Genomic DNA, 23824 nt, shown 5'->3' on the forward strand with positions numbered 1-23824 from the left:
GTCACTGCAATATGAATATCGGTAGTTGTAGACTTGTTGTCGTAGCCCTGAAGCTTATTTCTACACCCAGAATTCACCCAGCTTGACGTATAATCATTTCTTTTGTAGGTGTTAAAATCAAACATTGTCTTTTTTCACATAGCAACGTAGCAATAAAGAAGAAAACCCTGCCTCTAATTCTTAAAAAAAATTATTTTGTGCAAAACAGAGCTGGGGATTTTTGTGACTGATTTTTCAAAACGTTCGTGTCTCGTTCAATTCCATTATCGCTTCGAGCACTTAAAATAAACTATCCACTCTTTTGACCGCCAAAAACATTTTCTGTCAATCCATACAAGTTGCGTCTTCCTTTCAGTGCTAATCACGAATGTGAGCATGAAGCACCTGCAGTTATACGTTAAATATCATGCAGTTGTAAGATGGCCCGCGAGAAGCATGACTTTTTCAACCCAAGGGAATTTATCTTTTCGCTGTTGCTCTTTTCGATTCTTTGCTAAAGATTCATAATCTCTTAGCTTTGTGATCACTAGCTCTAAATCTCTGGCGTTCTTTAAAAATAATTTCTTTATTAAGAGCTGTTAATTTTTTAACATACAATTTGTTCTCCGATCTTCTGCCTCTTACTTATCCATAGTTAAAGAGGAAGTTTCACGCAAATTTGCAGTCATTTCAAAACCCAAAAATGTTTTTCTGTCAGCAGAAACAAAGAAATAAAGAAATAATTGTCAAGTTTGTCATAAATTATTGCCCCAGTGTAATAAAACTACTAAAACTGTCGATTAGTGCCTCTGGACAGAGACAGAGTAGGCCGGTATGGATTGCCGGAAAGTTGAAAAATGTTAGCCTAATGTTTTTCAAGTTCTCGTATTTTCGTTTTCAAAATGCGCTAGAACAGATCATGATGTTTTTCCTTTTAAGAATTGGGCTGATTTCTTTCCTCTCGTCATTCTAGAATTATTTGGCAACTGATTGAAGGTCTTGTATCATTATTTTTGACAAAAAATACCAAAAACCCTATGATACTTCCCCTTTAAAATACCTAATCATTCACTCTTGTATTTTGTGAGAAAACCTAATTTCATTTAAGAATCGTGGTTTCGTTTGGGTTTCCACGCCATTTTTTACCTTCGACTCGAAAACCTGTTTTTGCATTGTATTTTGTTATGTTTGCAGCACGGCAAAGATAAAAACAAAAACAAAACAACAACAACAACAACAACAACAACAACAACAAAAACGAGTAGCAACTAGGATATTCGTCGTTTTGGAAAATGCTTTAGATGGAAAAATTGAGTCAGAGAAATTCCTTATAAGGCAAATTCTTTAAGATTAATTTTTTTCGATAAAATTAAAAAAAAGGTATAAAGAACATTTTTTTTAGCTGAAGGTCTTTGATTAGAATGCCTCAGTTGCAACACTCTTGTTGACCAATTTCCAATCGAATTTATATAAATGGAAAGTTCCCTGCCACATTCATTACATATATTTACATGTGCATTCAGCTTTGACATCGCAGGATGTTTTTTACGGAAGATGGAAAGTTTATTTGCGGACGTAAAACGTAAAGTCATGACAAAAAGAAGTGCTTTTCACTAATTTCACAATATTTACCTTAAATACAGGAAAGCTTTGTTTAGCTTACAAATTCGAGTCAATAAATTATTTGGAAAGGATGTCACTGTAAAAAATAATCGCTAAAACCGAAACACGTCTCGACCGCTCAGCGGCCAATCTCAAGTTCATGGCAAAATGCAATTAATTGTGAGCAGAACACTAAGTACTTACACGTGCATATATAGAAGCAATAAGAAATGTGAAAACGTCATTCGCTTTTAGCTTACATATATTTGTCATCGGTAAAACAGCTTTCAAAGGAGATAATTAGTTCCTGGTTAGTAAAATAAGCTACAAAAACAATTTTGTTGCACATATCATTTGGAAGTTATTGAAGAAGTATAACCAAAAGCCCGTTCAGACATATTATGGAGGCCTTTTTTGTGAAATAAGTGAAATCAGCGAGTGCACGCGATGCTAGAAAGAGCTGGCTGGAGTTCTAAAGGCTTAAATTTTAGGTCAGTTGTAGGAAAGAGGATTTGAAAGCGGGACCTCCAGCGTTACAGTTCCAAGTGTGTCATCTACTATGCCACACGTCAAAACATAAAGACGGTTGGAAAAGGGAGGGCGGTGGGTATTTTATAAAGAAACTGTCGGGCTACGTCTGTAGGGGGTGGGTTGAGGTGATGTTTTTTTTTTTACTACACGGATGAGGTAAATTAGCCACTGGTAAGACATACATAAGCTGACGTTCCAGCATTAGCCCTTGGTCAGGTAGGTGCGCGTTCAGGTGAAAAACATGTGATGTACCTATTTCAGAAAATTAAATCTTTAACATGTCCTCTAACATAGGAATAAGCAGAGTCCACTGCACCATTATAGATCCTCAAAAACTGTTGGCCTACATTGAATCTTTCAGTTAAGCCGAACAGCACAATAGTTGCTTGATAGTACTCTTTACAGCTTGCCTCACCTCTCTCATCTTCCAGCAGTAAAGAAGCGGGTTTAATGACGAGTTTAGGAAAACTAAAGTGAAAGTGAATTTGCTGACGATACCAAGAGAGTGATATGGCCGTGCACTTGCAGACGACACAATTATGGACACACCATTTGGTAGGTAACAAACAACTAATGTCAATTGCAGCCACAGTGCACAGGAAACTGCCTTTCTGTATCGCGCTATGTTGAGCTGACTTGATTGGCTTGACAATTCAAATTCTTGAACTTCATTTTGGCGCTGACGGAGTTTCAGAAAAATCTTTGTGTAAGAAACACTAGAAGTTGTTAAACATACCGTGGTCAATATCTGAATGTACTTAACAGCGATTTCATTGCTTTTCACGTACACAGTTGAAAAGACGATAGAAATTATACAAAACATGACTAAAATAATGCAAGTTCGCTTTAAAGTCACAACTTGTCTGTATCTGAGTCCCAACGACAGGGCGAGAAGTCTGTCCACACTTATTGCGGTCATAATCAACAAAGACATTCCACACAAAATATAACCTGTTACTAAAAGTGAAACAAATATGTAGCGACAGAAATTCCAACGTTCGTAGATAGTAGACATCCAAAAGATGACAGCGAGGGGCTCCGAAACAAGACCAACACAGAGGTCGGATATCGCCAGACAGCGAAGTAAGAGTTTGGACGGCGGATGAAGCGAATTCTCTTTGTGAAGGGCGACTAGGATCAGAGTATTTCCAAGAACTACAATAACAGACAGTAAAATGTTCACCGCGGAAACTGCAAGGCCTGTTATCTTGTTGTGTATATCATTATTGAAATCTGCAGAGCAGAAGAGATCTTCATATTTTTTTTCTCTTCCAAATCCACTCAAATTTGCTATCGCCAGAATTCGCCAGAATTCACCCAGCTAGGCGACTAGGAACAGAGCGTTTCCCAGAAATGTAGTAATGGACAGAAAAATGTTGAAAGAGATTACAAGGTTTTTCAACACTCTGTTTACAATCGCCATGTTGCTGTTATATGCACATGCTAAATATCTGTACTGAGTTGCGTTCAAAAACCTTAAGTCTACATATTATAATTCAGTATCCGCCCTGCAGCACGTAGATTGTCGCTTTTTTAAGTGATAAAATCAATACTGTTAGCGCATCCATCCGGCTGTGTTATTTTGTCTCTTTTCTTGAAGTCAAATAACAACGAGAGGATTATTTATTACATCATTTCGAAATATCTGATCTACCAATTGCAGAACATTTATTCTTAACCAAAATTTAATAAGGAAATCTCCTGTGCAGTTTTTCAGGAAAAAAATATCAGTAGTTTTCACAGCTCTCGTAAGCTCGTAAATTGTTGTTCAAAATTGTGTAGCAGCCGCTATTGTTTTGAACGTTGGGGGTATTGTTCTGCTGTTTGTTTGTTCTTTTGTTTTCTAGAAGGGTTGTAAGCCAATCACGGGAGACACGAAAGCTGCAAAAAAGGCCCCAAAAGTCATTTTCTTATATATTACATTCATGAATTTTGTACTTAATGTTAACTGTGCTCTTTGCTTAGGTATAAAATAAGTTTTTCATGTTTTACATTCGTAAACAAATTTCTGCATCTTTCGTGCGCCCATCTTCTCTTCATCGCTAATTACGATTGTGAGAAGAGAACCCTTGAAGTTATGTTAACACAGATGCAAGATTTCCGAGGAGAGTTTTATCACATAAGGGAAGGGGGGGGGGGGGAGGAGTTATTTTGCTGTTGTTTGCAGCTTAAAGATAAAGAATTGCTTCAAAAGTTTAGTTGTGGTAGACAATAGATCGATCTCCTTTATTTGACTGAGACATGAATGTTTGTCGTTTTAACAAATATACTGTTTCTTTCTAACCAAACTTTCTCATTAAAAACTGACTGAGATTTTAGAAATTGACGGATATTGGCTATTTCGACAAACAAACATTGATTGTTGTGAATTGGTAAATTGTCATACAAACGTTAATCACGCCCTTGCCTAACATAGCGGACAAAATCTCACATATCTACCTACCTACCGTACCTACCTTTCCGAACAAATTAAGACATTCAATTTGGTCTAGTAGAATTTAAAAGAGCAGTTAAAATTGGCTCAGAATTTCTTCAGTGACATAAAATATAATAATTAAGTCAATTAACTGAACTAAATAAATGATGCGACATATATTATATACATTAAAATAAATATATACACATATTTAATTTCTACTGCAGGTGTAAAAATTGAAATTCGCATTATCAGAGAGAGACTGAGCAGATAATTTCCTGATGTTGATGAGATGGAGTACCATAATTTTTCAGGCCGTGCGGTTTTTAATTAAAGAAGTGAACGCCTTAAGTTGTTAGGAATGGCTTGGGAATCTGTCAGAATGTTTGCACCGCTCAAGGAAATAACAAACTGAACGCGGGAAACTGGACTCCTGTTAACTATGTGTGAAAGCAGGGGCAGATGCAGACCTTAAGGTAAATCTCGATCACGTGACTCATTTCTCTTCGTGAAAACAAATACCTCGGCGCCTCGACCCTACGTGCGAGCCTCGGTTTTGGTCTAAAAAATAAGTGGGGTGGGGGTGGGGTTGGGGTTGGACCCCTCCCCTAGATCAGCCATTGATGAAATAGACACACTATCAGGAATGTCCTATGGGCACGTTCGGGCAAGATAAAAATTGTTTTTGGTAAACAGGGCCAATGTTAAGCAGCTTTGATTTGAATTTCCAAACACGGGATCTCTCATTCGCAAGTCAGATCTACGTATACCATGCACGAAACATTCAACACTGGAGAATTAAGCGAGAGCTTGGATGAAGTGAAGAATACTTGCGAGGGGCGACTAGGATCAGAGTATCTTTTTAAAAGGCAATGAACAGAAACTGTTTACTGACACTGCGCATACAAGGCTTGTTAAATGATGGTGTGTGTCACCAGTTTAATCTGCTTAGCGGGAAAGCAGTATTTCAGCACTTTCGCTGTTACCATATGTTCCTGTTATCATTGAATATCCGAGTTTGTAGTCCCAAGGCCCAAAGTACGTGTTTGTACCGGCAGCTCCACATACTGAATGTGAATGTATGAAATCAAGTTCATACATTTGATATATTCACTTTCATCTCATCACCTCTACAGCTACATTAAATTCACAAAATAACCAGCTCCTAGTTGGTATAGTAGAGCAATGCACCGGTATTGCAGAGGTCATCGGTTCGAGTCCCCTAGAAGCCTGAATTTTTTTCAGGCTTTCTTTTCGCAGCTGTTATGTTGCGTACATAACTGTGATGATCATTCTCCACATATTACCGCTGCTTTTTGTAAGAGACAAAATCGATATTGTTACACGTAAATGACGTCCAACCTCTGTGTATTTAATTCTTTCATGAACTCACACAAAAACGACTACATTATTGGAAGCTAGCGTCATTTCGAAAAATCAGATGTACATATTTCAGAAAATTAATCTCTAACATAAGAATAAGGAGGAAAATCCAGCTCACAATTTCTAAATTTCAATCCTTTGTCTAATGTTGAAAATACTCACAAATTTCCAATGTTAACTCTTCCTCTCGCTAGTAATTACAGATGCGAATATTGTGGACCGGACTTGTAGTATACTAATATGACTGCAACGTGAAATTTTTCTTTCGTTGCCGTGCTTGTGACTCACGACTTGGTCCCGTTGTGTTTCCACAGCAACTCATTATGAAAGCGAGGCTAAGTGCAAAGTTTTTATTATGAAAAATAGTTTTCATTCATATGCAAACAAAACTAATTTTCAGATGAAAAGTTTTGCATTTAGCCTCGCTTTCATAATGAGGTTAACGCAACCCGGAAATGGCCTATTGGTAGAGCACTGTACCGGTATCCCAGAGGTCATGGGCTCAAATCCCTTTCTAAACTGAATTTTTTCAGGCTTTCTTTTCGCAGCTGCTATGTTGCGTACGTAACTGTGATGATCATTCATTTATTCATAGCTCCACATATTATCGTTGCTTTTTGTAAGAAAGAAAATCGATATTTTTACACTTAAATTATGTTCAACCATTGTGTATTTATTTCTTCCATCAGTGAACTCAAATGAAAATGACTGCATTATTGGAAACTAGTATCATTCGGAAATCAGATGTACCTATGTCAGAAAATTAAATCTTTAACATAAGAATCAGGAGGAAAATTCCGTTTACAAATTCTAAATTTGAATCCTTTCAGTCTAATGTTGAAAATACTCATAAATTTCCAATGTTAACTGCATGTTCGATTTCCATTATCAGCTTTGTACACGTAAAATAAAGTTTTACATCCCTCAGTCTATTCCCAACGATTTCTGCAGACAATCTTCCTGTAGCTAGTAATTACAGATGCGAATATTGTGGACCGAACATGTAGTATACTAATATGACTGCAACGTGATTTTTTTCGTTCGTTGCTTGTGACCCATGACTTGCTACCGTTGTGTTTCCACAGCAGCTTGCATTGGCAAATGCAGGGGGAGGGTCTGAGGAGTCCTGTCCCATCCCTGCTTTGTGGAGGGAAGAAAACTGAACCATCGGAGCAAGGACAAGAACCAACGAAAACGACCCAGATCAGTTGATACTATGTCGTTAACTCCGGGAAAGAACCAGGAATACATGGGGTGGGGTACCACTTCGCCATTCCTGCTCCCCTCACACTGTAGGCCTACTTTGCAAATTTCAGTCAAGCCGAACTGCACCAAAGTTGCTTGATTGTCTTCTTAGCAGCTTGCCTCACTTCTCTCATCTTCCAAAAGTAAAGAAGCGGGTTTAATGACGAGTTTAAGAAAACAAAAGTCAGTGAAATTTTGTTGACCAGAGAAAGAAATGGAGATATTCTACTTTTGGTCGCCAAAAATGTAACCAGACCGTTTGGTAGGTAACAAACAACTAACGTCAACTGCAGCCACAGTGCACTGGAAACTGCCTTTCTGTAGCGTGCTATGTTGAGCTGACTTGACTGGCTTGACAATTCAAACTCTTGAACTTCATTTTGGCGTTGACGGAGTTTCAGAAAAATCTTTGTGTAAGAAACGCTTGAGGTTGTTAAACATACCGTGGTCAATATCTGAATGTACTTAACAGCGATTTCATTACTTTTCACGTACATCGTGGAAAAGACGATAGAAATTACACAAAGCGTAGTTAAAAACATGTAAGTTCGCCTCAAAGTCACAACTTGTCTGTATTTGAGTCCCAAAGACAAAGCGAGAAGCCGGTCCACACTCAATGCGGTCATAATCAACAAAGACATTCCACACAAAATATAACCTGTTACTACAAGTGAAACAAATATGTGGCGACAGAAATTCCAACGTTTGTAGATGGTAGACATCCAAAAGATGACAGCGAGGGGCTCCGAAACAAGACCAACACAGAGGTCGGATATCGCCAGACAGCGAAACAAGAGTTTAGACGGTGGATGAAGCGAATTCTCTTTGTGAAGGGCGACTAGGATCAGAGTATTTCCAAGAATTACAGTAACAGACAGTAAAATGTTCACCGCGGAAACTGCAAGGCCTGTTATCTTGTTGTGTATATCATTATTGAAATCTGCAGAGCAGAAGAGGTCTTCATATTTCTTTTCTCTTCCAAATCCACTCAAATTTGCTATCGCCATGTCACTGAAATGTCATAAATAACGCCGGGTAGTTGTATTCGTAGGCTTGAAGCTTATTTATACACCCAGAATTCACCCAGCTAGGCGACTAGGAACAGAGCGTTCCCCAGAAATGTAGTAATGGACAGAAAAATGTTGAAAGAGATTACAAGGTTTGTCAACTCTCTGTTTACAATCGCCATGTTGCTGTTATATGCACATGCTAAATATCTGTACTGAGTTGCGTTCAAAAACCTTAAGTCTACAATTATAATTCAGTATCCGCCCTGCAGCACGTAGATTGTCGCTTTTTTAAGTGATAAAATCAATACGGTCAGCGCATCCATCCGGCTGTGTATTTTATCTCTTTTCATGAAGTTAAATAACAACGAGAGGATTATTTATTACATCATTTCGAAATATCTGATCTACCAATTGCAGAACATTTATTCTTAACCAAAATTTAATAAGGAAATCTCCTGTGCAGTTTTTCAGTAGTTTTCACAGCTCTCGTGAGCTCGTAAATTGTTGTTTAAAATTGTGTAGCAGCCGCTATTGTTTTTAACGTTGGGGTTATTGTTCTGCTGTTTGTTTGTTCTTTTGTTTTCTAGAAGGGTTGTAAGCCAATCACGGAAAACACGAAAGCTGCAAAAAAGGCCCTAAAAGTCATTTTCTTATATATTACATTCATGACTTTTGTACTTAATGTTAACTGTGCTCTTTGCTTAGGTATAAAATAAGTTTTTCATGTTTTACATTCGTAAACAAATTTCTGCATCTTTCGTGCGCCCATCTTCTTTTCATCGCTAATTACGATTGTGAGAAGAGAACCCTTGTAGTTATGTTAACACAGATGCAAGATTTCCGAGGAGAGTTTTATCACATAAGGGAAGGGGGGGGGGGGGGGGGAGTTATTTTGCTGTTGTTCGCAGCTTAAAGATAAAGAATTGCTTCAAAAGTTTAGTTGTGGTAGACAATAGATCGATCTCCTTTATGTGACTGAGACATGAATGTTTGTCGTTTTAACAAATATACTGTTTCTTTCTAACCAAACTTTCTCATTAAAAACTGACTGAGATTTTAGAAATTGACGGATATTGGCTATTTCGACAAACAAACATTGATTGTTGTGAATTGGTAAATTGTCATACAAACGTTAATCATGCCCTTGCCTAACATAGCGGACAAAATCTCACATATCTACCTACCTACCGTACCTACCTTTCCGAACAAATAAATACATTCAATTTGGTCCAGTAGAATTTAAAAGAGCAGTTAAAATTGGCTCAGAATTTCTTCAGTGACATAAAATATAATAATTAAGTCAATTAACTGAACTAAATAAACGATGCGACATATATTATATACATTAAAATAAATATATACACATATTTCATTTTTACTGCAGGTGTAAAAATTGAAATTCGCATCATCAGAGAGAGACTGAGCAGATAATTTCCTGATGTTGATGAGATGGAGTACCATAATTTTTCAGGCCGTGAGGTTTTTAATTAAAGAAGTGAACGCCTTAAGTTGTTAGGAATGGCTTGGGAATCTGTCAGAATGTTTGCACCGCTCAAGGAAATAACAAACTGAACGCGGGAAACTGGACTCCTGTTAACTATGTGTGAAAGCAGGGGCAGATGCAGACCTTAAGGTAAATGGGAGTCCCGCTCTCGATCACGTGACTCGTTTCTCTTCGTGAAAACAAATACCTCGGCGCCTCGACCCTACGTGCGAGCCTCGGTTTTGGTCTAAAAAATAAGTGGGGTGGGGGTGGGGTTGGGGTTGGACCCCTCCCCTAGATCAGCCATTGATGAAATAGACACACTATCAGGAATGTCCTATGGGCACGTTCGGGCAAGATAAAAATTGTTTTTGGTAAACAGGGCCAATGTTAAGCAGCTTTGATTTGAATTTCCAAACACGGGATCTCTCATTCGCAAGTCAGATCTACGTATACCATGCACGAAACATTCAACACTGGAGAATTAAGCGAGAGCTTGGATGAAGTGAAGAATACTTGCGAGGGGCGACTAGGATCAGAGTATCTTTTTAAAAGGCAATGAACAGAAACTGTTTACTGACACTGCGCATACAAGGCTTGTTAAATGATGGTGTGTGTCACCAGTTTAATCTGCTTAGCGGGAAAGCAGTATTTCAGCACTTTCGCTGTTACCATATGATCCTGTTATCATTGAATATCTGAGTTTGTAGTCCCAAGGCCCAAAGTACGTGTTTGTACCAGCAGCTCCACATACTGAATGTGAATGTATGAAATCAAGTTCATACATTTGATATATTCACTTTCATCTCATCACCTCTACAGGTACATTAAATTCACAAAATGACCAGCTCCTAGTTGGTATAGTAGAGCAATGCACCGGTATTGCAGAGGTCATCGGTTCGAATCCCCTAGAAGCCTGAATTTTTTTCAGGCTTTCTTTTCGCAGCTATTATGTTGCGTACATAACTGTGATGATCATTCGCTTATTCATAGCTCCACATATTATCGCTGCTTTTTGTAAGAGACAAAATCGATATTGTTACACGTAAATGACGTCCAACCTCTGTGTATGTAATTCTTCCATGAACTCACACAAAAACGACTACATTATTGGAAGCTAGCGTCATTTCGAAAAATCAGATGTACATATTTCAGAAAATTAATCTCTAACATAAGAATAAGGAGGAAAATCCAGCTCACAATTTCTAAATTTCAATCCTTTGTCTAATGTTGAAAATACTCACAAATTTCCAATGTTAACTCTTCCTCTCGCTAGTAATTACAGATGCGAATATTGTGGACCGGACTTGTAGTATACTAATATGACTGCAACGTGAAATTTTTCTTTCGTTGCCGTGCTTGTGACTCACGACTTGGTCCCGTTGTGTTTCCACAGCAACTCATTATGAAAGCGAGGCTAAGTGCAAAGTTTTTATTATAAAAAATAGTTTTCATTCATATGCAAACAAAACTAATTTTCAGATGAAAAGTTTTGCATTTAGCCTCGCTTTCATAATGAGGTTAACGCAACCCGGAAATGGCCTATTGGTAGAGCACTGTACCTTAATCCCAGAGGTCATGGGCTCAAATCCCGTTCAAAACTGAATTTTTTCAGGCTTTCTTTTCGCAGCTGCTATGTTGCGTACGTAACTGTGATGATCATTCATTTATTCATAGCTCCACATATTATCGTTGCTTTTTGTAAGAAAGAAAATCGATATTTTTACACTTAAATTATGTCCAACCATTGTGTATTTATTTCTTCCATCAGTGAACTCAAATGAAAATGACTGCATTATTGGAAACTAGTATCATTCGGAAATCAGATGTACCTATGTCAGAAAATTAAATCTTTAACATAAGAATCAGGAGGAAAATTCCGTTTACAAATTCTAAATTTGAATCCTTTCAGTCTAATGTTGAAAATACTCATAAATTTCCAATGTTAACTGCATGTTCGATTTCCATTATCAGCTTTGTACACGTAAAATAAAGTTTTACATCCCTCAGTCTATTCCCAACGATTTCTGCAGACACTCTTCCTCTAGCTAGTAATTACAGATGCGAATATTGTGGACCGAACATGTAGTATACTAATATGACTGCAACGTGATTTTTTTCTTTCGTTGCTTGTGACCCACGACTTGGTACCGTTGTGTTTCCACAGCAGCTTGCATTGGCAAATGCAGGGGGAGGGTCTGAGGAGTCCTGTCCCATCCCTGCTTTGCGGAGGGAAGAAAACTGAACCATCGGAGTAAGGACAAGAACCAACGAAAACGACCCAGATCAGTTTAAACTATGTCGTTAACTCCGGGAAAGAACCAGGAATACATGGGGTGGGGTACCACTTCGCCATTCCTGCTCCCCACCAGTGTAGGCCTACTTTGCAAATTTCAGTTAAGCCGAACTGCACCAAAGTTGCTTGATTGTCTTCTTAACAGCTTGCCTCACTTCTCCCATCTTCCAAAAGTAAAGAAGCGGGTTTAATGACGAGTTTAAGAAAACAAAAGTCAGTGAAATTTTGTTGACCAGAGAAAGAAATGGAGATATTCTACTTTTGGTCGCCAAAAATGTAACCAGACCGTTTGGTAGGTAACAAACAACTAACGTCAACTGCAGCCACAGTGCACTGGAAACTGCCTTTCTGTAGCGCGCTATGTTGAGCTGACTTGACTGGCTTGACAATTCAAACTCAATTCAAAGCGGGGCCTCCAGCGTTACAGGTCCAAGTGCGTCATCTACTATGCCACACGTCAAAACATAAAGACGGTTAGAAGGGGGAGGGGGTGGGTAGTTTATAAAGAAAATGTCGGGCTACGTCTGTGGGGGTTGGGTGGAGGTGGTGTTTTTCCTTTTTTTCTACACAGATAAGGTAAATCAGCCACTGGTAAGACACACATAAGATGACGTTCCAGCGTTAGCCCTTGGTCAGGTAAGTGCACGTTAAGGTGAAAAATTTGTCGTGGTCCTATTTCAGAATATTAAATCTCTAACATGTCCTCTAAGATAGGAATAAGCAGAGTCTCACTGCGCCATCCTAGCTCCCCCAAAACTGTTGGCCTTCTTTGAATCTTTCAGTTAAGCCGAACAGCACCATAGTTGCTTGATAATACTCTTTACAGCTTGCCTCACCTCTCTCATCTTCCAGCAGTAAAGAAGCGGGTTTAATGACGAGTTTAGGAAAACTAAAGTGAAAGTAAATTTGCTGACGATACCAAGAGAGGGATATGGCCGTGCACTTGCAGATGAGACAATTAAGAACAGACCATTTGGTAGGTAACAAAGAACTAATGTCAATTGCAGCCACAGTGAACTGGAAACTGCCTTTCTGAATCGCGCTATGTTGAGCTGACTTGATTGGCTTGACAATTCAAACTCTTGAACTTCATTTTGGCGTTGACGGAGTTTCAGAAAAATTTTTGTGTAAGAAACACTAGAGGTTGTTAAACATACGGTGATCAATATCTCACTGTACCTAACAGCGATTTCATTTTTTTTCACGTACATCGTGGAAAAGACGATAGAAATTACACAAAGCGTAGTTAAAAACATGTAAGTTCGCCTCAAAGTCACAACTTGTCTGTATTTGAGTCCCAACGACAGGGCGAGAAGCCGGTCCACACTTATTGCGGTCATAATCAACAAAGACATTCCACACAAAATATAACCTGTTACTACAAGTGAAACAAATATGTGGCGACAGAAATTCCAACGTTCGGAGATGGTAGACATCCAGAATATGACAGCGAGGGGCTCCGAAACAAGACCAACACAGAGGTCAGATATCGCCAGAGCGCGAAGTAGGAGTTTGGACGGTGGATGAAGCGAATTCTCTTTGTGAAGGGCGACCAGGATCAGAGAATTCCCCAGGAATGCCGTAACAGACAGAAAAATGTTCACCGCAGAAACCGCCAGGCCTGTTACCCTGCTGTATTCAAAACTATTGTAACCTGCTGAGCAGAACAGCTCTTCATTTTTCATTTCTCCTTCATTTTCAGTGAAATTTGCTATCGCCATGTTAATTGCAATGTGAATACTGGTAGTTGTAGTCGTAGGCATGAAGCTCATTTATACATCCAGAAGTGATTCACAAAGCTAGGCGTCTAGTATCAGAACGTTCCCCAGAAATGTAGTAATGAACAGAAAAATGTCCAAAGACACTACAAGGTTTGTCAACTGTCTATTTACAACCGCCATGTTCCTGTCAAATGCCGAATATCTGTACTGAGTTGCATTCAAAGACCTTAAACCTACATATTACAATTCAGTATCCGCCCAGCAGCACGTAGATTATCGCTTTTTTATGTGACAAAATCAATACTGTTAGCGCTTTCATCCGGCTGTGTATTTTGTCTCTTTCATGAAGTCAAATAAGAACGAGAGGATTATTTGACACATTATTAAAAGAAAACAATTGCAGAAAATGTATTTTTTTTTATTAAAATCCCTTCTTCTGTTTTTCAAGAAATTTCTTGCGCGATAGCCGATAATATCAATAGTCTAGCAACTTTCGTAAGCTTGTAATTGTTTTAATTGTGTAGCAACTGCTATTTAATAAGGGGTGGGGGTATTTTTCTGTTGTTTGTTCTATTCGGTTTTTTAGAAGGGTTGTAAGCCCATCGTGTGGGACGTGAGAGCTGCAAAAATAGCCCCCAAATATCAGTTTTCCTGTTTAATTTTGATTACATTCATGAATTTCTTACTTAATGTTAAAATCAACTTTTCAACTTTTACATCCGTAAACAAATTTCTGCATCTTTTGTGGGCCCATCTTCTTGTCATCGTTAATTACAACTGTGAGAAGAGAACAGTTGTAGTTATGTTAACACAGATGCAAGATATCCGGGGAGAGTTTTTCAGATAAGGATTTTATTTTCTATTTTGCTGTTGCTCGCAGCTTAAGGGTAAAGAACTGCTTCAAATATATATTAAAAAAAAACACTTCTGGTAGACAACAGATCGATCTCCTTTATGTGACTCAGACATGAATGTTTCTCGTTTTAACAAATGTACTTTTTTTGTAGCTAGCCTGACATTCTCATTAAAAACTGAGATTTTAGAAACTGTCGGATATTGGCTTTTTCGATGAACGAACATTGATTGTTGTGAATTGATAAATTGTCATACACAGGTTAATCATGCCTTTGCTTAACATAGCGGACAAAATTTCACATATCTACCTACCTACCGTAGCTACCTTTCTGAATAAAAAAAGGCATTCAATTTATAAATTTGGTCTAGTAGAATTTGATAAGCAGTTAAAATTGGCTCAGAATTTCTTCAGTGACATAAAATATAATAATAAAGTCAATTTACAGAACTAAATAAATGATGCGACGTATGTTATATACATTAAAATAAATATATACACATATTAATTTCTACTTCTGGTGTAAAAATGGCAGTGAAGTTTTTAATTAAAGAAGTGAATGCACTAAGTTGTTAGGAATGGCTTGGGAATCTGTCAGCATATGGTTGCACCGCTTAAGGAAATAACAAATTGAACGCGGGAAACTGGACTTCCGTTCACTATTGTTGAAAGCAGTGGCGGATGCAGACCTTCAGGTAAATGGGAGGCCCGCTCTCGATCACGTGACTCGTTTCTCTTCATGAAAAGAAATATCTCGGCGCCTCGACCACACGTACGAGCCTCGGTTTTGGTCTAAAAAATAAGTGGGGTGGGGTGGGACACCTCCTCTAGATCAGCCATTGATGAAATGGACACACTATCAGGAACGTCGTTCGAGCTAGATAAAGATTGTTTTTGGTAAACAGTGCTAATGTTAGGGAGATTATGATTTAAATTTCCAAAAAAGGGATCTCTCATTTACCAGTCAGATCTACGTATACCATGCACGAAACATTATCAAAGTTTGACTGTGTAGAAACTTGGATTTCCTCAGGAGGCTCAATTTGGTTGCAAAGTTTTTAATGACTTCTTTCAGATCAGGTATCCAGCTCATGTTTTGATCCAAGGTAACACCCAGAAGCCTGGCCGTAGCCTTGTATTCAATAATGGACTTGCCAATATAAATGGAAGGCAGCGGACCAATATGCCGAGCTTTGGAGAGTAACATTACATCGCACTTGCCAGGATGTGGAGTGAGGCGGTTGTTAACACACCAAGTGTAAAATTCTTTCAGGGCACAATATACCAGAGTATATTGTATATTAGTCTCATTCAGAAGTCAGATTTATGTATATCATGCACGAAACGTCATCAAAGTTTGACTCTGGGGTTCATATTATTCAACACTGGAGAATGAAGCGAGAGCGTGGATGAAGTGAAGAATACTTGTGAGGAGCGACTAGGATCAGAGTATCTTTCTAAAACGCAATGGACAGAAACTGTTTACTGACACTGCGCATACAAGGTTTGTAAAATGATGGTGTGTGTCACCAGTTTAATCTGCTTAACATGAAAGCAGTATTTCATTAGTTTCGTTGTTACCATATGGTCCTATTTAACGTCAATTCTCTGCAAATGAACCACCTCCCAAGCTTTTATCGTGAAGTCTTGAAACAGTGGCAAAGCACAAAACAGGCCTTTCAAAACGACACATCTCCCCACGATGAAATAATTTGGAACAACCACAACATAAAAATGTTTGGTAGGTAACAAACAACTAACGTCAACTGCAGCCACAGTGCACAGGAAACTGCCTTTCTGTATTGCGCTATTTTGAGCTGACTTGATTGGCTTGACAATTCAAACTCTTGAACTTCATTTTGGCGTTGACGGAGTTTCAGAAAAATTTTTGTGTAAGAGACACTAGAGGTTGTTAAAGATACCGTGGTCAATATCTGAATGTACTTAACAGCGATTTCATTACTTTTCACGTACATCGTTGAAAAGACGATAGAAATTACACAAAGCGTAGTTATAAACGTGTAAGTTCGCCTCAAAGTCACAACTTGTCTGTATTTGAGTCCCAACGAGAGAAAGCCCTTACAAGGCAAATTGTTCAAAATTAATCTTTTTTAATAAAATACTTAAAAAAGAGTATAAAGAACAATTTTTAGCTCAATTCTTTGATTAGAATGCTACAGTTGCAACACTATTCTTGACCACTTTCCAATCGAATTTGTATAAATGTTAAGTTCCCGGCCACATTCATCAGTTAGATATACTTACAAGTGCACTCAGCTTTGACATCGCAGGATGTTTTTTACGGAAGATGGAAAGTTTCTTGGCGGACGTGAAACCTAAAGTCATGACAAAAAAAGTGCTTTTTCACTAATTTCACAATATTTACTTTAAATACAGAAAAGCTTTGTTTAGCTTACAAACTCGAGTCAATAACTTATTTGAAAAGGATTTCACCGTAAAAAATAAACGCTAAAACCGAAACACGTCTCGACCGCTCAGTGGCTATTCTCAATTTTATGGCAAAATGCAATTAATTGTGAGCAGAACACTAAGTACTTACACGTGCATATATAGAAGCAATAAGAAATATGAAGACGTCATTCGCTTTTAGCGTACATAGATTTGTCGTCGGTAAAACAGCTTTCAAAGGAAGTGATTAGTTCCTGGTAAAAAAAGCTACAAAAACAATTTTGTGGCACATATCATCTGAAAGTTTTTGAGGGAGCATAACCAAAAGCCCGTTCAGACATATTTTGGAGGCCTTATTTGGTGAAATAGGTGAAATCAGCGAGTGCACGCAATGCTAGAAACTGCTGGCTGGCGTTCTAAAAGCTTAAAATCTAGGTCAGTGGTAGGAAAGAAGATTTGAAAGCGGGGCCTCCAGCGTTACAGGTCCAAGTGTGTCATGTACTATGCCACACGTCAAAACATAAAGACGGTTGGAAAGGAGAGAGCGGTGGGTAGTTTATAAAGAAACTGTCGGGCTACGTCTGTGGGGGGTGGGTGGACGTGGTGGTTTTTCTTTTTTCTTTTTTTTACTACACAGGTGAGGTAAATTAGCCACTGGTAAGACATACATAAGCTGACGTTTCAGCGTTAGCCCTTGGTCAGGTAAGTGCGCGTTAAGGTGAAAAAAATGTGATGGTCCTATTTCAGAAAATTAAATCTCTAACATGTCCTCTAACATAGGAATAGGCAGAGTCTCAATGCACCATCCTAGCTCCCCCAAAACTGTTGGCCTACTTTGAATCTTTCAGTTAAGCCGAACAGCACCATAAATGCTTGATAATACTCTTTACAGCTTGTCTCACCTCTCTCATCTTCCAGCAGTAAAGAAGCGGGTTTAATGACGAGTTTAGGAAAACTAAAGTGAAAGTAAATTTGCTGACGATACCAAGAGAGGGATATGGCCGTGCACTTGCAGACGACACAATTAAGAACACACCATTTGGTAGGTAACAAAGAACTAATGTCAATTGCAGCCACAGTGAACTGGAAACTGCCTTTCTGAATCGCGCTATGTTGAGCTGACTTGACTGGCTTGACAATTCAAACTCTTGAACTTCATTTTGGCGTTGACGGAGTTTCAGAAAAATTTTTGTGTAAGAAACACTAGAGGTTGTTAAACATACGCCGGTCAATATCTGACTGTACTTAACAGCGATTTCATTACTTTTCACGTACATCGTTGAAAAGACGATCGAAATTACACAAAGCGTAGTTTAAAACATGTAAGTTCGCCTCAAAGTTACAACTTGTCTGTATTTGAGTCCCAACGACAAGGCGAGAAGCCGGTCCACACTTATTGCGGTCATAATCAACAAAGACATTCCACACAAAATATAACCTGTCACTACAAGTGAAACAAATATGTGCCGACAGAAACTCCAATGTTCGAAGATGGTAGACATCCAAAAGATGACAGCGAGGGGCTCCGAAACAAGACCAACACAGAGGTCGGATATCGCCAGACAGCGAAGTAAGAGTTTGGACGGCGGATGAAGCGAATTCTCTTTGTGAAGGGCGACTAAGATCAGAGTATTCCCCAGAAATGCAGTAACAGACAGAAAAATGTTCACCGCGGAAACCGCAAGACCTGTTACCCTGCTGTATTCAAAACTATTGTAACCTGCTGAGTAGAACAGCTCTTCTTTTTTCATTTCTCCTCCATTTTCAGTGAAATTTGCTATGGCCATGTTACTGCAATATGAATACTGTTAGTTGTAGCCGTAGGCCTGAAGCGTATTTATAGAACCAGAATTCACCCAACTTGACGTATATTCATTGCTTTTGCAGGTGTGAAAATCAAATATTGTTTAATTACACTTCCTCCTGTTGTATGATTTACCCACGTCCATGAGCACAAATAAAAATTATGGAATTATAATTAAATGTCTAATTTCCGAAAAAGAGATGTACCTTTAAAAAATACATTCATTTTTTTTAAATGGCAACGTTACAATAAAGAGGAAAACTCTCCTTCAAGTTCTTAAAAATAATTCTTCGGTGCAAAACAGAGCTGGGGATTTTTGTTACTGATTTTTCAAAACGTTCGTGTCTCGTTCAATTCCATTATCGCTTCGGGCACTTAAAATAAACTATCCACATATTTGGCCGCCAAAAACACTTCCTGACAATCCATAAAAGTTGCGTTTTCCTGTCGGTGCTAATCACGAATGTGAGCATGAAGCACCTGCAGTTATACGTTAAATATCATGGAGTCGTAGGATGGCCGAGAAGACTACAATTTCAACCCAAGCGAATTTATCTTTTCGCTGTTGCTCTTTTCGACTCTTTGCTAAAGATTCATAATCTCTTAGCTCTGTGATTACTAGCTCTAAATCTCTGACTTTCTTCAAAAATAATTTCTTTATTAAGAACTGTTAATTTTTTAACATACAATTTGTTCTCCAATCTTCTGCCTCTTACTTATCCATAGTTAAAGGGGAAGTATCACGCAAATTTGCAGTCATTTCAAAAGTCAAAAATGTTTGTCTGTCAGCAGAAACAAAGAAATAAAGAACTAATTGTCAAGTTTGTCATTAATCATCGCCCCAGTGTAATAAAACTAATAAATCTGTCGATTAGTACCTCTGGCCAGAGACAGAGTAGGCCGGTATGAATTGCCGGAAACTTGAAACATGTTAGGCTAATGTATTTCATTTTCTCGCATATTCGTTTCCAAAATGCGCTAGAACAGATCACGAGTTTTTCCTTTCAAGAATTGGGCTGATTTCTTTCCTCTCGTCATTCTAGAATTATTTGGCAGCTGATTGAAGGTCTCATTTCATTATTTTTAACAAAATATACCAAAAACCCCATGATACTTCCCCTTTAAAGTACCTAATCATTCACTCTTGTATTTCTTGTGAGAAATCCTTATTTCATATAAGCATCGTGGTTTCGTTTGGGTTTCCACGCCATTTTTTACCTTCGACTCGAAAACCTGTGCTTATATTGTATTTTGTTATGTTTGCGGCACGGCAAAGATAAAAATCAAAAACAAAACAACAACAACAACAACAAAAATGAGTAGCGTTTGTTTAACTAGGATATTCGTCGTTTTTGGAAAATGCTTTAGATGGAAAAGTTGAGTCACCGAAATCCATTATCAGGGAAATTGTTCAAAATTAATCTTTTTCGATAAAATACTTAAAAAAGAGTATAAAGAACATTTTTTATCATTTTTTTTTTGTCTTTGATTAGAATGCCTCAGTTGCAACACTCTTCTTGACCACTTTCCAATCGAATTTGTATAAATGGCAAGTTCCCGGCCACATTCATTAGATATATTTACAAATGCATTCAGCTTTGACATCGTAGGATGTTTTTTTACGGAAGATGGAAAGTTTATTTGTGGACGGAAAACGTAAAGTTAAGACAAAAAAAAGTGCTTTGCACTAATTTTGCAATATCCACCTTAAATACAGAAAAGCTTTGTTTAGCTTACAAATTCGAGTCAATAAATTATTTAAAAAGGATTTCACTGTAAAAATAAAGCTAAAAAAGAAAGAAATCTTGACCGCTCAGCGGCCTATCTCAATTTCAAGGCTAACATGTTTATATATAAATAAAAATGCAATTAATTATCAGCAGAACACTAAGTATTTACACGTGCATATATAAAAGCAATAAGAAGTATGAAAAGGTCTTTCGCTTTTAGCGTATATCCATATATTTTTACCTCAAAAACAGCTTCCTGAGGAAGCGACAATTTCCTGGTAAAATAAGGTACAAAGACAATTTTGGTCACATATTATTTGAAAGTTTTTGAGGAATCATAACCAAAAGCCCGTTCAGGCATATTTTGGAGGATTTTGTGATTTTTATGAAAAAAGGTTAAATCAGCGAGTGCACACAATGCTAGAAAAAGCTGGTCTCCCCCTCCCCCAAGGAAACATTTGCAAGTTATTGCGTGCGCTTCGGCGTTATCGGTGCTGTACAATATCATTTACATCTGAGGCAGCAAGAATCCAGACATTGGCATCGCGGACGACGTGAAAGGGAACTGGTAGCGAATACTGTTTCCCCCTTTAAATTATTTGACGTCAGTGTGTCAAGTCACAAACGCCTTTAGAAAGGCTTTGCTATTCGCAAGTAAAGTAGAAATACGCCATATATAGGACAACAAGCAAAGTCCTGTTGCCTTAAGTGACGTTCTCAGATTCTTTAATTAAAGATTCTTATGTTTCAATTTCCCATGCAATGAGACCCCCATGAAATAGGCCAAATCACGTTATTAGGAGCCTCTATGATTCTCTATCTGTTTTAATTCCTTCAGTCAACACTTTCCCGAGTTGATTACTTTTTAAAACTTATTTTTTCCACGAAAAGGTTACACGTATGACGATTTAATTGTGCGACTGATCTTCTTTGATTGGGTATTTATAATGTGGGCATTACAAAGGTCCCCTGAGGCCCTTTCCTAAAATGAATCTACTTGAGAAAGGGTTGGCTGCAAGATTTGTTTAAGAGATACGTATTCAAGCACCCCTTTTTGCTGCCAAAGCGAGCGGATGTTGAATTGAAGAGTTTTAAGGACTCAAAAACTCAGTCATTGGTAAGAAAGAAAATTTTAAATCGGGACCTCCGGCGTTCCGTGTCTTATCTACTATGCCACACGCCAACACCTAAAGACGGTTGGAATGAAGGGGGAAGGGGTAATTTCTGAAGAAATTGTGGAGCTACGTCTGTGGGGGCGGGGGGGGGGGGGGGAGGTGATGGTTTTATTTACTTCACTGATTAGGTAAATTAGCCACTGTTAAAGAGATACATATCGTCACGTTCCATCGTTAACCCTTGGTCAGGTACGAACGCGTTGACGTGAAAAAATATGTGATGTACCTATTTCAGAAAATTAAATCTCTAACATGTCCTCTAACAGAGAAATAAGCAGGGTCTAACTTTTAAATATTTAAAAACAAATCTTCATTATTTCATCAGTAAGTGTTTATGAAATTTTTAAATAGATTAAGTGTATCAATAAATAGAAATGCGCCATCCCAGCTCCTCAAAAACTATTGGCCTACTTTGAATCTTTCGGTTAAGCCGAACAGCACCATAGTTGCTTCATAATACTTTTTAGAGCTCGTCTCACCTCTCTCATTTTCCAGTAGCAAAGAAGCGGGTTTAAAGACGAGTTTAGGATAAACTAAAGTGAAAGTGAATTTGATAAGAAGAGAGGGATATGGCCGTGCACTTGCAGACGACACAATTATGAACACAACACTCGGTAGGTAACAAACAACTAATGTCAATTGCAGCCGCAATGCACAGGACACTGCCTCTCTGTATCGCGCAATGTTCAGCTGACTTGATTGGCTTGGAACTTCAAACTCTTGAACAGCAGTTTGGCGTAATGAAAAATTTCATTACTTTTCACGTACATCGTTGATAAGACGATAGAAATTACAGAAAACATGACTAAAGAAATGGAAAACAGAACCATCGGAGCGGAGACAAGAACCAACAAAAACGATCCAGATATTTAACCTATGGCGTCAACTCCAGGAAAGAACCAGGAACACACGGGGTGGGGCACCACTGCGCCATTCCTGCTCCCCTCACACCATAGGCGTACTTTGAAAATTTCAGTTAAGCCGAACTACACCAAAGTTGCTTGATTGTCTTCTTAACAGCTTGCCTCAGTTCTCTCATCTTCCAACAGTAAAGAAGCGGGTTTAATGACGAGTTTAAGAAAACAAAAGTCAGACCAATTTTGTTGATCAATGAAAGAAATGGAGATATTCTACTTTTGGACGTCAAAAATGTTACCAGACCGTTTGGTAAGTAACAAACAACTAACGTCAACTGCAGCCACAGTGCACTGGAAACTGCCTTTCTGTATCGCGCTACGTTGAGCTGGTTTGATTGACTTGGCAATTTAAACTCTTGAACTTCATTTTGGCGTTGACGGAGTTTCAGAAAAATATTTGTGAAAGAAGCGCTTGAGGTTGTTAAACATACCGTGGTCAATATCTGAATGTACCTAGCAGCAATTTCATTACTTTTCACGTACAACGTTGAAAAGACGATAGAAATTACACAAAGCGTAGTTATAAACGTGTAAGTTCGCCTCAAAGTCACAACTTGTCTGTATTTGAGTCCCAAAGACAAGGCGAGAAGCCGGTCCACACTTATTGCGGTCATAATCGACAGAGACATTCCACACAAATATAGCTTGTTACTACAAGTGAAACAAATATGTGGTGACAGAAATTCCAACGTTCGAAGATGGTAGACATCCAAAAGATGACAGCGAGGGGCTCCGAAACAAGACCAACACAGAGGTCGGATATCGCCAGACAGCGAAGTAAGAGTTTGGACGTCGGATGAAGCGAATTCTCTTTGTGAAGGGCGACTAGGATCAGAGTATTCCCCAGAAATGCAGTAACAGAAAGAAAAATGTTCACCGCGGAAACCGCAAGTCCTGTTACCCTGCTGTATACATAACTATTGTAACCTGCTGAGCAAAACAGCTCTTCATTTTTCATTTCTCCTTCATTTTCAGTGAAATTTGCTATCTCCATGTCACTGCAATATGAATACCGGTAGTTGTAGTCGTAGGCCTGAAGCTCATTTATACACCCAGAATTCACCCAGCTTTATGTATAATCATTGCTTTTGCAGGTGTTAAAATCAAATATTGTCTTGTTACACTTCCGTTCGTTGTATAATTTACCCACGTCGATGAACACAAATAAAAATTATGGACCGAATTATAATTAAATGTCTAATTTCTAAAATAAGATGTACATTTGCGAAATATATATTAATTTTTTTTTCACATGTTAACTTAGCAATAA

At 38.2% G+C, this 23824-nt stretch overlaps 3 protein-coding genes and 1 pseudogene across 3 annotated transcripts; all 4 read right to left on the reverse strand.

Moving 5' to 3' along the window:
• Positions 1-2473: 2473 nt before the first annotated feature.
• Positions 2474-4141, reverse strand: LOC146487241 (melanocortin receptor 4-like). Its single transcript, XM_085084927.1, has 2 exons — positions 4105-4141; positions 2474-3345 (listed from the first exon to the last, which is right to left on the reverse strand). The coding sequence occupies exons 1-2, from the start codon at positions 4139-4141 to the stop codon at positions 2474-2476; spliced, it is 909 nt and encodes a 302-aa protein (XP_084941053.1).
• Positions 4142-7227: 3086 nt separating this feature from the next.
• On the reverse strand, positions 7228-8163 carry LOC146487242 (melanocyte-stimulating hormone receptor-like). The gene has a single exon (XM_085084931.1). The coding sequence runs from the start codon at positions 8161-8163 to the stop codon at positions 7228-7230; it is 936 nt and encodes a 311-aa protein (XP_084941057.1).
• A 4564-nt stretch (positions 8164-12727) lies between these two features.
• On the reverse strand, positions 12728-13666 carry LOC146487243 (melanocortin receptor 4-like). Its single transcript, XM_085084935.1, has one exon. It carries the CDS (start codon positions 13664-13666, stop codon positions 12728-12730), a length of 939 nt encoding a protein of 312 aa, XP_084941061.1.
• An 8947-nt stretch (positions 13667-22613) lies between these two features.
• On the reverse strand, positions 22614-23548 carry LOC146487244 (melanocyte-stimulating hormone receptor-like; annotated as a pseudogene).
• Positions 23549-23824: the final 276 nt, after the last annotated feature.

Source organism: Pavona decussata, unplaced genomic scaffold, assembly GCF_977016875.1.
Source record: "Pavona decussata unplaced genomic scaffold, jaPavDecu1.1 SCAFFOLD_16, whole genome shotgun sequence".
Classification (NCBI taxonomy): domain Eukaryota; kingdom Metazoa; phylum Cnidaria; class Anthozoa; order Scleractinia; family Agariciidae; genus Pavona; species Pavona decussata.